Raw genomic sequence first — 15,775 nt, forward strand, 5'->3', positions numbered from 1 at the left:
TGTTTTGTTGCTTGTTAATAATTTTCCAGAAGTAACAAAACTCTGAAGTTAGGCTTTGTGGAACATTGTGCAACATGTTTGTTTATCCTGTATCTCCCCAGTCTATTAACTTGCTTCTTTAAATTCAAATGGATACGGTGATTTGCAGATTCTGGCATGTACTACCTAGGTAAAGTTTTTGCTTTGTTTCCACAGTTGTAATATCTGAAATATTTATACGTATATAAAATCTTAGTCAAGTACTGAATCGAAATTTGCTTTTTAAGAACTACTTCTTACACTAGTCTAATACTTGAAATTAAATTAAACTTTTTTAGGAGACTACATGAATCTATTCTTTAGATGATTTCTGGTTGTATTTGGTTTTCTTTTAGAGAATCAACATTAAAAAAAGAAATCGATGAAGAGAGAGCATCTTTACAAAAATCCATCAGTGTTACTAGTGCCTTGATCACACAGAAAGATGAGGAACTGGAAAAACTCAGAAATGAGGTAAATGAGAAATGGTGGGATGATTCTTAATTTCAGATTAAGTTACAGCTAGAAGCATATGGCTTTGTAGGGTTGCTACTGAAGAGCTGCCTAATTCTTTTTCTTTATTAATTTAGCATAGTTAAACCTTAGGATTAAATCTTTAGGTATATCTGCCTGCTTAGGTGACTTCTAGTATGTCTTTTTGGTGGCTCTTTAGCCCTCAGTACTAAGGATGTTGTCTCGGTGCCGTGAGTTCATTCTGGAAGGCCTAAGCATTCCCAAATAATTCTTACAGATCACGGTGCTCCGTGGAGAAAACGCTTCTGCAAAAACCTTGCAGTCAGTGGTTAAATCACTGGAGTCTGATAAATTGAAACTTGAGGAAAAGGTGAAGAACTTGGAGCAAAAACTCAAGGAAAACAACGAACAGCCTTTAACTGTAACAAGCCCCTCAGGTAAAAGGGAGACCCTCGTTGCTGCCTCTGTGCCTTCAGCTTTAATCGTGTAGATCTTTGCCAATTGTTAACCAGATAGTTAAAAGGAGGTTTAACTAACTGACCCTCCTGAGAAAAAGTGACTTTCCTGTTGCAGGACACAGGTAAGACTGGAAGGAAAATGTCTGACCAGCTGCAGAATGCAGAAGCTGCCGACAGTGTCAGTTAACCCCATTTACACCAGGGGGCGAAGGGGCGGTTTGACTTGGAGTGAAACATGTGCATAAGCCAGAAAACTTCATCCTGCTCACGGTGTGGGTTCTGTGCAAGGGCCTCTCTTAGACTGGTTCTGGTTTTCCTTGCTGTAAAGTAGCGTGTAGGCATCATAATAAAACCACCTGCCTGAGCGCCAGCCTGGGAGTCCCACGTTTTAGACAACCGTGCTTGAGCTGGGTAAGCTCCGTGTCACTGCAGCCTCCTTTCTCAGCAGAGCCTTCCTCTGCAGGTGTGGCCACGTTAGCTGTCCCCTATACACACATTTTTTGTATTTTAATAACATGCAGTATTAAATATGCTTCTGTCATGCGGTGGTGAAAAAAATTCCCCAAAGTCGCCCTCACCGAAGCTTGTACCGATTAGAAAGCAGCAAGAATTAAGATATTTTGGAGACTAGAGGCTGTTATGTGACATTATTTCAGTCCCTGACTAAGCCATTGTGTGTTTTGTCATTTAGATTACTGGATACTTACACCTTGTTTGGTTTTGTTGTTTTATTTTCTTTAAAGGTGACATTGCTGCTAATCTACTTCAAGATGAAATTGCAAAAGAGAAGCAGGTATTTGATCTGAAACATCAGCGTGCTAAAACAGCTGCGTGTCTGGGGGCAGAGCGATGTATTTTTCAAACGACTTGTTCCTATCAGATTTTGTAGATCAGGATTATAACGGGCAGATTTAGTTTGTAAACTGCTTCTGAAGGGAAATACGAATGATTGTAAATGTTAAGAATCGAGTGATGAGCAATACTGGAGAAATAGTTCCAGTTACTGGAACGTGAGGACGCCAACAGGAAAGCCGGGGTGGGAGGTTTTGGCCTGCAGGCTGCTGGTGTGGTGCAGCCCCGCAGAGCACGCTCACAAACGCTCCTTGGCCTTCCCAAGGGCCTCCGGGTGTGACCGTGAACCTGTGGTGCTTGCCACCTTGGAGAAATGGGCTGCCTGAGCTCCTGTGCTACTTCTAAGCTTCTGCAGTTGAAAATGTTGATTTTCGCTGCTGCTTAACTGCAGAACTTCACTCAGAATGAAGCAGAATTGACAGCAACGGAGCAAGGCATTTGCTCAGTTAGCACGTGCTTGGTAACAGGAAAAATGTGTCAAAGAGTATGATAACCATAATGAACGTGAGAAGCACAGCAGCGGGCAGCCTGAGGAAACACCGTTAGAAGAGAAGCACCTTCTGCTTGTTACAAAAGTCAGATCACTAATGTCAGTCATGTCGATTAAAAAATGTCCTTCCTAGTCTGTACAGAGATCAGAAATAATGTCATTAACATGCACCAATCTTTTTCTGTTTTTCTACCCCCTTGAATTCACCTGCTGATGGCAACCCTTCCTTCCAATCAGCACGAGGTTTGTTCCACTTCTTGTCTTCCTTTATTTTACTGTGTTAATTTGCCAGGGGTTACTTAATGACGTTCAGCAGTGCTGCTGCAGCACTGGCTTGCCGGTCTCTGTGACTCTGGCTTTGGGAGGTGCCACCAGGTGTGTCCCCTCCAGGACAGCTCCGAGGGTTCAGAGGAACAGAGATGCTGGTTCTGATCAGAATCTACAACTGGATTTATGCTCAAAATGGAACATTAGACAAAGAACCTGATTGAACAGTGGTGGGTTGAGACCCACCACCGTCTCGGGTGTGTTGGCTGGGCAGAAATTCTGGTTCCCTGGACAGAAATTGCACTGAGGGTCTCGGGGTCCCTTGGGAAGTTCCCATCCCTCCTTCTCAGTGTCTCTCATCCAGCAATCCAGCGCTAAGAGATAACGTGGCTCTGCCCATGTCAGTTTGAGGGTTATTCCCTTGTTGCTCGCTTTCTCTGAAGTGCTGTCCTCAACCTGCTGACTGTCCTTGTTCTTGACTGTCATAGATTGACTTCCTGAATTCAGTGATTGTAGATCTGCAAAGGAGAAATGAAGAATTGAACTTGAAAATACAAAGAATGTGTGAAGCCGCCCTCAATGGCAATGAAGAGGAGATAAATAACTATGACAGGTATAAATCCTACAGGAAAACCGTGGCTCGTGGTGGTGGTGGTCAGTTCTGTCACCTGCACAATGCACCAACCTGATCTCAGCTCTCAGGAAGGACAAATGTAACTTTCTCTTGAATTTAGGGTGATTGAGTCCAGCCTTCTCTTTTAGGTCCGTTTCTGTGGTGTACCTGGTGGTGCGGAGTGATCCTCTGTAGCGAGCGATCACAAACACCGATGTAACCTGTTTGTTGTCAGATTTGGTTGAGTTTGGCCCTTTCTGAATTAAGAAGTCTTGGCTCTCCAGAGGCCAGGAGCTGCACTGAGATGGGGAGATCCAGTCCGGAGAAACAGAACTAAAACCTGTTTGTTATACTGTGACTTCAGCTCTCTTCTATAGAGGGAAAAGAGAAATTAGGGTACATGTGTTTCTCTTTAAAATAATGCCCGTATTTGTGCGGATATTTACACAGAGCACTTTCTTTAGTAAATATTACAGTATGAGGGAACGGGGAGGTACTGCAAGGCAGCTGACATGTCTGATCTCCAGAAGGGCTTCGGTAATTATCTTTTATTGTTGACCACCATGGCGCTTCCTCAGTCTCAGGAATGACGAGGCAGCTTCTGGGGCAGGGCAGGGGAGCAGAGGCCTTTCTCCTGGAGGAGGGAGAAGGACCCTGTCTGACGTGCGCTGGTGCTGATCTTGCAGTGAGGAAGAAAGCCTGTCGAAGAAGAAACCTCGTCTCTTCTGCGATATCTGCGGCTGCTTTGATCTTCACGACACAGAGGACTGTCCGACGCAGGCGCAGATGCTGGAGGAGCCGCCGCACTCGGCGCACCACGGCAGCAGGAGGGAGGAGCGCCCCTACTGCGACACCTGCGAGGTGTTCGGGCACTGGACGGCCGACTGCAACGACGACGAGACCTTCTAACGGCCCAGGGGACGGGCCCAGGGGCGGGCCCCGACCATTGATACCACCAGCATTCGTGTGTGCTGAATGTCAGGAGAAGGGACAGCGTTTCTTGATCCCCCTCGCTCCCATTCCTCTTGATAAATATTTTGCTCCTCCACTAATAAATACCTTCTCTCCCTTTAATAAACTTAAGTGAGAATATAAATAAATGATTTAACAAATTACCTTATGCTATTTCTTCCCAGGATCGGGGTTTGGTCCCACTTTTAACAAGAAATGCCCCCGTGCTGTTGCATCTGTTGATGGGAAAACATGTATAGGAACGAAGCACTATAGTTATATTAAAGCTTATTTAAATACCTTAAAATTATGCTGTTAATTTTCATATTTGCACTAAACCATTTTAAGGCTGAATTTGTACATTTAGATTTTTAAACTTTTTTTGACACTGGACTGGGTTGAGAAATGTTTCATCTTTCTCTTCATTTACTCATTTGATTGTGATTTCGCTCGGTGAACGCGACCTCGGGGTTGCAGTTTGACGACAGTGTGAAACGTGAAATCATGAAGCAGGTAAGAAACGGAGCTGCCGGGGGGGGTGGGTTTAGAGACGCACATGCTGTGGCACACCTCAAACAGATTGTGGGACATTGTTTTTGCATCCTTTCAGCTTCTATATAGTGCGTGTGTGGTGTGTGTGTGTGTGTATATATGCATATATATATTAAAGTTATATTTTGGAAAAAAAAAAAAAAGCGTTCGTATCTTTCTGTTCCATTATGAAGGTAACGGGCCCTGCGTGAGGACAAACCCTGCGGCTGTGCTGTAAATAAATAGAAATAAAACTGCCGGCAGTGCTGTGGGATGTTGGCACTTCACGCCAAACCCGTGCCCGGTGGGACAGTTGGGGCCGAGGCGGTGCCCGGTGGGACAGTTGGGGCCGAGGCGGTGCCCGGTGGGACAGTTGGGGCCGAGGCGGTGCCCGGTGGGACAGTTGGGGCCGAGGCGGTGCCCGGTGGGACGCTGGGGCCGAGGCGGTGCCCGGTGGGACAGTTGGGGCCGAGGCGGTGCCCGGTGGGACGTTTCGGGGTTGGGGCGGCGGGGGGCCTGGCGCCCGCCAGGGGGCGCTGTGCTCGCCGGGGCCGCTCTGCCGCGGCCTCTCGCCGCGCGGCCCCGCCCGCGGCTGTCACGTGACGGGCGTCACGTGGCGGCGGCGGGACGGCGATGGCGGCGCACCTCAGCTCGGGGCGCGTCAACCTGACGGCGCTGCGGGAGGCGGGGCGCAGGGAGCTGCGCGAGTTCCTCGACAAGTGCGCGGGGTCCAAGGTGGGACCGGCCCGGCGGGGGGACACGGCGGGGCGGGGCGCGGGCCTGACACCTCTGTCCCTGCCCGCAGGCGATCGTGTGGGACGAGTACCTGACCGGGCCCTTCGGGCTGATCGCGCAGTACTCGCTCCTCAAGGTAAGCGGCGGCGGCGGGCGGCGGCCCCTCCGCAGCTCCCCGCGGCTGGCAGCTCCCCGCGGCTGGCTGACGCCCTTTGCCTCGCGTAGGAACATGAGGTGGAGAAGATGTTCACGCTGAAGCCGGGCCGCCTGCCCCAGGCGGACGTCAAGAACATCATCTTCTTCGTCAGGCCCAAGCTGGAGCTGATGGACATCATCACCGACAACGTGCTCCGGTACCGCGGGGGAGGGCGGCGGCTGCGCGGGGGCCACTCGTGGGTCTCCTGTAGGAGCCGGTTCGGCCCGACGGGATCGAGTCGCCCTGGAAAGGGAGGGGGGGGGTATTTCCACTTCGGCTGGCGATGCAGAGGGCGTGTTCCTTGTTAAGAGGATGCACGTTCCTTCTCATTAGCTGGAATGAGTCACGCTTTGATTGACCCTCCTTTTGAGAACTGCAAAAAAACCGAGTCACGGTGCCCTGGTTTGAGCTGCGGCTGGGGGTGTACACAGCTGGGTGAAAAATACTCTGAAACGCCGCGCTCGGCAGGGAAGTCGGCAGTAACCGAGCGCGGCGCTCCGGTGCCCTCCGAGTTCGGTGCCCGCAGCCCGTGCGGCTTCCCTGCGCAGCCGAGTCACCGTTCGCTGTGCTCCTGCCTGTGGTTCTTCCAGGGAAGACAGAGGCCGTTCTCCGCAGAGGGACTTCCACATCCTCTTCGTGCCGCGCCGCAGCCTGCTCTGCGAGCAGTGGCTGAAGGAGCAGGGCGTGCTGGGGTCCTTCATCCACCGAGAGCAGTACAGCCTGGACCTGATACCCTTCGACGGAGACCTGCTCTCCATGGAGTCCGAGAGCGCCTTCAAGGTAAGGGCTCGGCTCGGCCCGCAGGGAAGCGCCGTGGTTTTGTGCTGGCGCTTGGCGTTTGGTGCAGAGGCCCTCAAGGCTTTCTGGCAGAGCGAGTGTGGCTCAGTCCTGAGCCTCAACTCCCCTCTGTGTTGTTCTGAGTAAACGCTGATGGGACAATCACTACCCTGAGCTGCGCCCCGGTTCTTCCAGCTTTAGCTGCTGGTGTTATTTTCACAAATGAAGCATTCATGAGGCTTAAAATCCTCTGTGGTTACAGAGAGCCAGCACAGTCTGTGTCCGTACGCGGCCGAAGAGCCCTGTACAATGGCTGATGCCCCGCGCTAAGCCGCGCTGGGAGTTAACAGCTGTCACATACCAGCTCGTATCCTGTTTTCTCAGAGCACCGTGTCTGGACACACAAAGCTGGGAGAGTTTCTCTGGCCATCTCTGCCTTATTAAGCATAGCCCAGGGGACGTGCCAGGGCTTGCAGCTGCCCGTCGGCAGCCATGGCAAGGGGCTGTGCGCTCAGATTGGCCTAATTAGAGCCACTTTCTGGCATTTACTCCTCTCCATCAAACAGGGAGTAGCGTGTGGTGTTCAGAAGTATTACATGTGTCTGACATAGTAACAGCACAGATGAGGTACGTATTTGCCAACAGCCACAGTTTTTCCCCAGCCTGTGTCTTCTCCAAGCTGTTCACACAGACCACGTTCCGTGGAAGCAGGCGTGTGGGACCGACACCTTTCCTTGGGGATCCTCTCGTTGTTTAGGAATGTTACCTGGAGAGCGACCAGACCAGCCTGTACCACGCGGCAAAGGGGCTGATGACGCTGCAGGCTCTCTACGGAACCATCCCGCAGATTTTTGGGAAGGGCGAGTGTGCTCGGGTGAGGCAAATGTTGCTGCTGAAAAAATGCATCGTGTTCTCTGAACTGCCTGAGGGAGTGTTTGGTTAAATGCATGTGTGGGATTTTTGAATCCAGCCACAGACCCTTCTTGTCATATTGAAATTTCATGGTCAGGGCCATCAGGTCTTTGTCACCTTCAGCCGAAAGAACAGTCTTTGCTGGTCCATAACGCTTCCTGTCAGGAGGATTTACCTGATTTTATATGATTTTTATATGCCTTTTGCTCACGGGTACACTGCCTTTGTGTTTTCAGTTCTTTTTTCAGTGGAGTTTTAATACTGCTCTGTTGGAATCAGAAGGGCTGAATAAAGCAGGAAATGTGTAACCTACTGCTCATGCATTTGCTTCTTCATCTCTCCCTGTAACTCACCCTTTTTTGTTCTTTCTGATCAACTGACAGTTTAATTGGTATTTTTTGTAATGAGGGAGTGGCTTGATGAAGCCAGTGCTTTGGCCACAATCACTGTCCTGTGGAGCTGCAGAGAGCAGCAGAGGACTTTTTTTTTTTTTCCTTTTTTTTTTTTTTTTTGGTCTTGTCCTGCCCCCATCTGTCAGCTGGTTCATACCTCTTGCCATTCTCTTCCTTTACACAGAGCTGTGCCCCATCCTTGCATGAGTGTGTACCTGTAGGGCCTAGAAGTCAAATCCATCTGTTGTGGCCTGCACCATAACCAGACCAAGGTGATTTTTTTTCAGCACGTGGCCAATATGATGATCAGGATGAAGCGCGAGTTCCCTGGAAGCCAGAACTCAATATTTCCCGTCTTTGATACCCTCCTGCTGCTGGACCGCAACGTTGATCTGCTGACACCGTTGGCCACGCAGCTGACCTACGAGGGGCTGATAGATGAAATCTATGGAATTCAGAACAGTGAGTAGTGCCGGGTCGGGGGCAGGTCTCGGGTGCATCTGGAGCAGGTTGCAGCCTGTCAGGTGGGTTTCTGCTTCACTAAATGACTGTGATGTGGGAGCAGCTCACCTGAACTCCATGTGGGGATGATGCAGTCCCAAGCTAGAGCCCATCCAGATGGACTCTGGCTCTCCTTTTGCCTACGCAGGGCAGCCGAGCACAGCGCGTGGTCACTGGACGGGCATGTTTTGGATGTTGGCTGGGTGCAGGCAGTGACACGGAACACGTAGGGTGGGAGTAGAGATGTTAGGGTATGTCTTCACCCTCTGGCCTGGCTGTCTCACGTGCCACACTGAGGGGACGGGAAGTCTGTGGAAGGCTATTCAGAGTGTGCTCCTGATCTTCAGGAAATAATAAGAAAAACGCCAGAGGCGTTCATGGGTTTTGATCCCTCGTGCTGTACTAAAGACTGGCTGGAAGGCTGCCTCCAAATCTCCTGGAAAGCGGGGGAGCTAGTGCTTGGGTTCTAATCAAGTATGTCTGTGTAGGTCTCTGAGGCCCTCCTTAATTAACACATATGCCTGAGTTGTCGGGGTGATTGTATTAGCTTTGCTGCTCAGAACGGTTCTAGCTCAGGGGTTGTGTTTCCACGCCTGGTGGTGGAGATCCAGTCTTTATAAGGGTTATTTCTCTGTATTTGGTAGCTTATGTGAAACTTCCTCCTGAGAAGTTTGCCCCGAAGAAGCAGGGTGAGGGTGGGAAAGATCTCCCCACAGAACCCAAGAAGCTCCAGCTGAACTCTGCTGAAGAGCTGTATGCTGAAATCCGAGACAAGAACTTCAATGCTGTGGGGTCAGTGCTGAGCAAGAAAGCCAAGATCATCTCAGCAGCCTTTGAGGTGAGGCCTGTATCCGACCGTGCAGCCCTTGGGTGTTCCTGTCGTCAGATAAGTCACAGTCTGCGTTCAGCAGGGCTGTGACTGGCAGCTCGAGCTGTTGCCATATGGAAAAGGACAGGTAGTCTTCAGAAGCCCCTCCAGCCTGTCCCCCTGCCCTGGGATGAGATCAGCTGCATTTCGACTGAGTAGGTGTTGGTCAAATCTCCTCTTGAGAATCCTGCTGTAATGCGGATCCTCTCTTCTCCCTGCACCTCTGTTCTGGGGCTTTTCCTATCCTCACTGTTACAAGCTCATCTCAGAACAAGCCTAAACCACATTTCTGCTGTGTGAGCACATAGTTCCCGTAACAGGAATCACTTTCTTCACTCTGCAGAACAGGCAGGTGCTGCTTCCCTCTGCAGGAGGCCAGAGGTTAATTTTAGCGTTTTGATCAATTCCACTTGTTGTTACCTGTTAAGTGAAAGGTCCCTTCCCCTTTGTATTCGCTGAGGATGCAGAGAAAAGGCTTTAAGAAATAAAACTCCAGTATGTACGTTCATAAGAGTATCGCAGCTGGCATTAAAAAAAAAAAAGGAATGTGAAAAAGACAGTTGTCTTACAGGAGCTTTGACCTGTAAATTCACTCTCACCGTGTCACTTCAGACAAAGCTGGAGAGTGCTGTGGGGTATTTGTGGTTTTGTTTGAAAGCATCTTGTTGGTGATTCATAAAGAAACAGAGATCCCGTATCTCTGCTTTCAGACTTCATGGTGATTCTTGAAAGAACTTGTTACACTGTCTGATTGTATATCCTTGGGTTTTTTTCTTTGCCTCTTCACTTCTGCCCCGCATTTAAGACGAGGTAGCAGTACCTTAACCGAAATCCTGTGTGCTGAGCCTTGTTTCCTAGCAAATGTCTGTTACTGCAATATTAGTGCTGAAGGTGCTAAAGATGGATTATTCGTACTGGTTGTTAAAAAAAAAAAAAAAAAAAAAATTAAGAAATTGGCAGAGGTAATAGGTGATAATGAAACAGCAGCACACTGGCAGCAAAGGACTTCTTAAATTACAGGCTTTGTCATTATCACTGTCCTGCCTACACTTGCCCGTTTAAATCCATCACATATGTGTCAAATCATTACTATTATTATTCCAAGTTGCAGCAAGAGGCAAGTAGCACAAATGAAACAGAGACCTCTGGACGGCTCTGAGAGCCGAATCTGCACTGTGCTTCATCAGATCCTTGCTCCAAACCTGGGACATTGTTACAGCCAGGTGCAGTGAAGGGCAGGCTTCGGCTTGCGAGGGGCACAGACCCTGCCAACCCACTTCCTCGACACCCTTTACTACTGTTTTGAGGGGAAATGTCTCCCCTTCTCTGCCTGCATTTGCCTAGAGCTCCACGTTTACTGGCAGCTAGTAAAGTAATTCGTCTCTTCATGAAAAAGGTAGTTTTGCTGGTAGGGAACAGACAGTGATGGCTGAGTTCAGACAAAGGTGGAGAAAAGTGATTTTTGCAACACTGGTGTAATGGAAAAAAACGAAGTCTTATGATCCTGTTGTATTATGTCCTGCCTCTTGTAATGACCAAAGCGCTCTTAACAGGTAATGCCGTGAGTTTAGTATAAGCATTTAAAGTCTTCTGTCTAAAAGGATGCTTATCTCTAACAGTATCTGCTGTTTGCAGTGAGTACAGTGAAAAACTTATTCATGATGAAATGATCTAGTTGGTGTTATTAACATGAGCAAGACCTAACCTAAGCGACGGGTTTCTGCAGGAAAGACACCACGCGAAAACCGTTGGAGAGATTAAGCAGTTTGTCTCCCAGTTGCCACACATGCAGGCAGCAAGAAGTTCTCTAGCAAACCACACCTCCATTGCAGAACTCATCAAAGACATCACCAGTGAGTACTCGTTGAATAGCCTGACTAATTTAAATATAACAAGATGTGAGACAACTTGGTGGACATCATTCAGCCTGGCAAAAATTGGCTTTGCTCCATCCAGTGCATCTTGCTGAAATGTTAAATGTAGGAAATAAGCTGTTGGTTGCTGTTGTATTGATTTTCATTCTTTTCCCAAAGCATCCGAAGATTTCTTTGATAATTTAACAGTGGAACAAGAGTTCATGTCTGGAATAGACACAGACAAGGTAAGTAGATAATCACAATTAGTAACTCTTATATCTTAAAAAAACCCAAACCAAAACAAAACCACATTTCTCTGGGGTTTTTTTCCATTTGGATTTTTTGATATCTGATCTAGATGATGTCTGTCTCCTTCCAGTGTCAAGGCTGCGAGCTCTCACACGTGTCTCCTTGCACGTTTGCAATTTTTTCCAAGCGACACGCGTGGCTGAACGTGCTCGGGGACGGTGCTGGGCTCCGGTTCCGTCACCACCTGCAGTGCAGCTGGGGTGCTTTGGCTTGTACAGGGACCAGTGGGAGACTGAAGACTGTTAATCAGAATTTTTTCAGTGCGTCAGACAAAGCAGTTCTTGCCTGTGGAACCAACAGGCTTTAGAAAGACACTAGGTGGAACCAGTGCTGGATCCCTGATTTGCTGACAGTCTTGAGCTGCCTGGAGAGCAGCTGCACCCTCTCTCTTGCTGTTTGGGAGATACCAGGCAAAACTAGATCTTTTTTTTCCAAGTCTTCTAAGCACTTTAACAGACCTTTAAATAATAGTTTATGTCTTTTTCTTTAATAGGTTAACAATTACATTGAAGACTGCATAGCTCAAAAACACCCATTAATCAAGATCTTGCGTCTCGTTTGCTTGCAATCTGTGTGCAATAGTGGACTGAAGCAGAAGGTTCTGGACCATTACAAAAGAGAGATTCTCCAGGTTGGGCTGTAACTTTTGGATTGATAAATTTTCTGAGAAAATCCACATCAAAGCCTTAGCTCTACCACACCTGAATTCTAGACAGACCCCTCTTACACCTGGGTCGTGCTGACTCCCGGGGCGTACAGATGGAGCACGGAGGCTTCTGTTCGGGCTGCGAGCAGACTCAGGAGGTGCTTGTGTGTGTTTTACAACGTGTAGGTACAGAGAGGTTTAGATCATTGCACTGTTTGCTACCATGATTTAAACACTAAATGGGATACACTCGAAAGAGATCTTAAAACCAGCTTTTTTAAACTAACATCTTTTGCCTTTTTTTTTTTTTTTAAAAAAACCACTCTGGTCATGGATTATTGACATGGTATTAAAGGTGAACTCTTCATATTGCAGACTTATGGCTATGAACATATATTGACCTTAAACAACTTAGAAAAGGCTGGACTCCTGAAACCTCAGACAAGTGGTAGGAATAACTACCCAACAATCAGGAAAACCCTGCGCTTATGGATGGATGATGTTAACGAACAGGTAAACAGATGCCTCAGCAGTGAGCGTTACATCTAACAATACAGGATCATGTGCAGACCAAAAACCCTCATCATTTTGTTTTAATTCTTTCTGTGGTGCTGTTTTGCAGCATGAAGTAGCACTCACCTGCTGCTCGCACTCTGCTCTCTCCTGCAGAACCCCAACGACATCTCCTACGTGTACAGCGGCTACGCTCCGCTGAGCGTACGCCTGGCACAGCTCCTGGCCCGGCCAGGCTGGCGGAGCATCGAGGAGGTTTTAAAGATGCTGCCGGGTCCCCATTTTGAGGAGAGGCAGCAGTTACCTACTGGCCTTCAGAAAAAACGTAAGTTTTCCTTTGTTTTCCCTTTTTTTTTTTTTTTTTTTTAAAGGGAGATGCACCTCTTAGGCTGGAATGAGGCAAACTGAAATCAGAGCTGGCAGAGTCCAGGCATCTGTCTCATCTCCCTGTCCCGCTGCAGTATCAGATCAACCTAACCCACGTCTGACCAGTAGCTTTCTGGCCTCTTAAAATGTCCAGTCACACATTCAGCCTGCTATTAACGCACAGCACAAGTGCACTGGAATTCCTGTAGAGCTTCTCAACAGAGTACTAAAATAAACCCTAACCATACACTGTGATTTTAGTAAGTAACATTACTCCAGAAAGAAAAGTCAGCGTCTCTCTCCTAGTATTAAGTCTGAGCAGGCAGAAGCACATTCTGTGGAGAGACTCCAGAGCTGGGAGTAGATTTCTGGGATTCCCAGGATGCTGGGAGTGCATTTCTGGGCCTCAGTCTGGTATTCCACCCAATAGGTTTCTCCTCTAATTCAGCTGCTATCTTTACTTTAGGTCATTTTGAGTTTGACTGACAGTTGGTGGTTAGGAGATGTAAAAATAAAACTATTTCAAGCTGTAAATTTCTCTGAATACACAGGTCAGCACGGTGAGAACCGAGTCACGTTGGTGTTCTTCCTGGGAGGTGTAACGTACGCAGAAATTGCTGCACTGAGGTTTCTGTCCCAGATGGAAGATGGAGGCACAGAGTACGTCATTGCCACTACAAAACTCATCAATGGAACAAGTTGGATCAAATCCCTGATGGAAAAACTGGAGCCCGCCCCTTTCTAGGGTCTGTAGCAAGAGACCCAACGCGAGAGGCCCTCTGCGACACGGGCACATCAGCTTCTGGTCTTGCAGCATGGCTGCGTCAGCGTCGGGAAACGCGACAGTGAGAGCAGCTCTCCTGAGACCAGTTCGTGATGCAGCTACCCTCACCCCGCTCTGCACTCGTGTTCCTACTGTTTGCAGAGTTTCCTAGTGGACAACCCGTGCTGAAGGGCACGAACGGTGGGAGGAGGAGAGATCCCTGCTCATGGTCTGAACTGGCAAACAAGCGCTGGGGGAGCGGGGATTTGGCATGGGCCTTCTATTTGGCAAATTGCTTTTTTTTTTTTCTTTCGGTTTAGTTCCAGTGGGAGATATGATTCCTTTATCCCCTCCTAAGGTGCTGAGGAGGCAGGATGTTTTCCGTTCCTGATTTCACACCAGTATTCCCAGTCTGTCTTTCTCTCTGTGGTGCCCAGTAGATTCCATCAGTGCACCAGCTCTGTTTCTGTTGGAGACCTGTACTGCTGCTGCACCCAGGGTTCAGTTTCCTGCTCGTTCTGGTGGAAGCCAAGAAACTTGTGGTCCCCCAGCTTCAGCACATTCACATCAACAGGCAGCAGCAACAGTACCTAAATTTTCTCACATCCTTGGAAGCTCATTGTCCAATGGAAACAGAACTGCTGTAAAGGGGAAGCAGTACCCTTTTTACTGCACTGGTTTAGAAACTTTATGGCGCTCAGGCATCCAGAATGATGGACCTGCTCAGCCTGTGCTGTGCTGTAGCAGGCTGGCTGTCAGGGTTAAGCCACGCTCCTGTCTGCTGTCCTGCAGGCTTTGGCCACGGCAGCCCTTGGGCTTCCTGCAGCAACAGCACTGACTACGACTACAACCCCCTGCACCCAATGACCACAGAGATGCTTGAGCCTTTTACTTCAATCGCCCACCGAAGGGATGGTGTGAGGTGGCTTGTTTGTGCCCCTGGACTCTGGAAGGCAACTCCAGGCTGTGAATGACATCAGTGTGGCAAGAGCTTATGTTTGAAGACACACAGACACTCCCCACATGGGACTCAGGCCAAGATAGCTGCATCAGTGAGCCAGTAAACAGCAGGTTTAAAACAGACACTTTTTTCACCACCACCACCACCCCCCCCCCATTCAGTTTATAAATTGCGGTACTTGCTGCCACAAACTGTTGTAGAGCTGAAAATTATAAAATGGAATTTTCCACGGTCTTGGTGGTGGGGCCTGTGGTGTTGCTGAGCTAGTGTGTGCAAGAGGCAGCTTCTGGCTCCAGAAGACTCAGCCTTGGTCATTGCTAGAGGCTGGGAAGGCAGACCAGGGGTCCTTGCTTATGCCTTGTGCAACCACTGGGGACTGTTTCACACTGCATTTCATTCAGCTAGTTAAAAACAACTAACACAAACCACCCCACACCTTAAATCACTCTGTTAGCAAACATTTCTGCTCTTAATTATCCTGCATAATACATATGTCCCAAAAACCCCTTAATTTTTCCAACTTGTTAGTGATGACTCTGGATTTTGGTCTGTTTTGTTTTGTAAGATTGAGTACTGCCAAATCAGCCCCTTCACAGAGCCCCTCTGTTTAACTCCAGTTGGCTTAACAGAATAAAATAAAAATGTATTTAATCTTTTTGTGAAAGAATTTGCTCACTCTCTCTCTCTGGAATACAAAAATAAATAAAATAAAACCCTGCACTCTGGTAGCTGTATCCTTCTCCCCCTGCCCAGAGATAACTGAATAACTGAAGTTGAAACTTTGGATGTCTTTTCTTTAAGCTTCTGCACTAATTACATTCTGTTCTGCCACTTAACATACTACATCAGAAGTATCTATGAGATTTCTTGACTTTTGAAGAAAAATATATTTTTAATCATTTGAGACTTTTTATTTCAGGTGGGTAGGCAACTTGCAGACATCTTACAGAAACAAAACGATGCAGCTTTGGCAATGATGCAAGAAGAAAATGTGGATTGCCTTGCTTTACGTTAATTCTGCAGTTCTGCTGTAAAGTAGGTAATTTCACAGTATTTTAAAAGAAAACTGAAGTAGCTTTGGATCAAAAATTAAACCAAGAAACTGTGATTCAGTGCAGTCCTTACAGAGTGTCACTGGCTTGGCCTTGAGGGTCTTTGTACTATCACAATTTCGTGATGATTTTTTTTTTTTTTTAAATCTTAAAAATTGAACTAATTGCAATGAATAGCACTGATTGGACTAGTCTGTGAACTAAGCTCGTGACACTTAAAGCTAAACCAGAAGTGACTAAAGGAGAGCACACAAAACACCAATTCAACAGCTTG

The 15,775-nt window shown here is 47.9% G+C and overlaps 2 protein-coding genes across 5 annotated transcripts in view; both read left to right on the forward strand.

The window, feature by feature from the left end:
- Positions 1-2,502, forward strand: part of CLIP1 (CAP-Gly domain containing linker protein 1) — a 70,270-nt gene extending 67,768 nt beyond the window's left edge. For all 3 annotated transcript variants that reach the window (XM_074921573.1, XM_074921574.1, XM_074921572.1), the window contains 3 exons: positions 375-492; positions 770-929; positions 1,694-2,502. In XM_074921573.1, coding sequence (XP_074777674.1) covers positions 375-492; positions 770-929; positions 1,694-1,839 — 424 coding nt within the window. In that variant the 3' untranslated portion in view covers positions 1,840-2,502. The remainder of the gene's footprint in view (positions 1-374; positions 493-769; positions 930-1,693) is intronic.
- A 2,754-nt stretch (positions 2,503-5,256) lies between these two features.
- VPS33A (VPS33A core subunit of CORVET and HOPS complexes) lies at positions 5,257-15,167 on the forward strand. 2 transcript variants are annotated; one of them, XM_074921299.1, is made up of 13 exons: positions 5,257-5,389; positions 5,460-5,525; positions 5,615-5,742; positions 6,176-6,365; positions 7,120-7,236; positions 7,954-8,128; positions 8,812-9,005; positions 10,762-10,888; positions 11,069-11,136; positions 11,694-11,831; positions 12,222-12,359; positions 12,516-12,684; positions 13,277-15,167. In XM_074921299.1, the coding sequence occupies exons 1-13, from the start codon at positions 5,288-5,290 to the stop codon at positions 13,468-13,470; spliced, it is 1,806 nt and encodes a 601-aa protein (XP_074777400.1). In that variant the 5' UTR covers positions 5,257-5,287; the 3' UTR covers positions 13,471-15,167. The 2 variants fall into 2 exon arrangements, with proteins under 2 accessions (XP_074777400.1, XP_074777401.1); XM_074921300.1 differs by lacking the exons at positions 8,812-9,005; positions 10,762-10,888.
- The last annotated feature ends 608 nt before the right edge of the window (positions 15,168-15,775 follow it).

This window comes from Athene noctua, chromosome 17 (assembly GCF_965140245.1).
Source record: "Athene noctua chromosome 17, bAthNoc1.hap1.1, whole genome shotgun sequence".
Taxonomy (NCBI): Eukaryota; Metazoa; Chordata; class Aves; order Strigiformes; family Strigidae; genus Athene; species Athene noctua.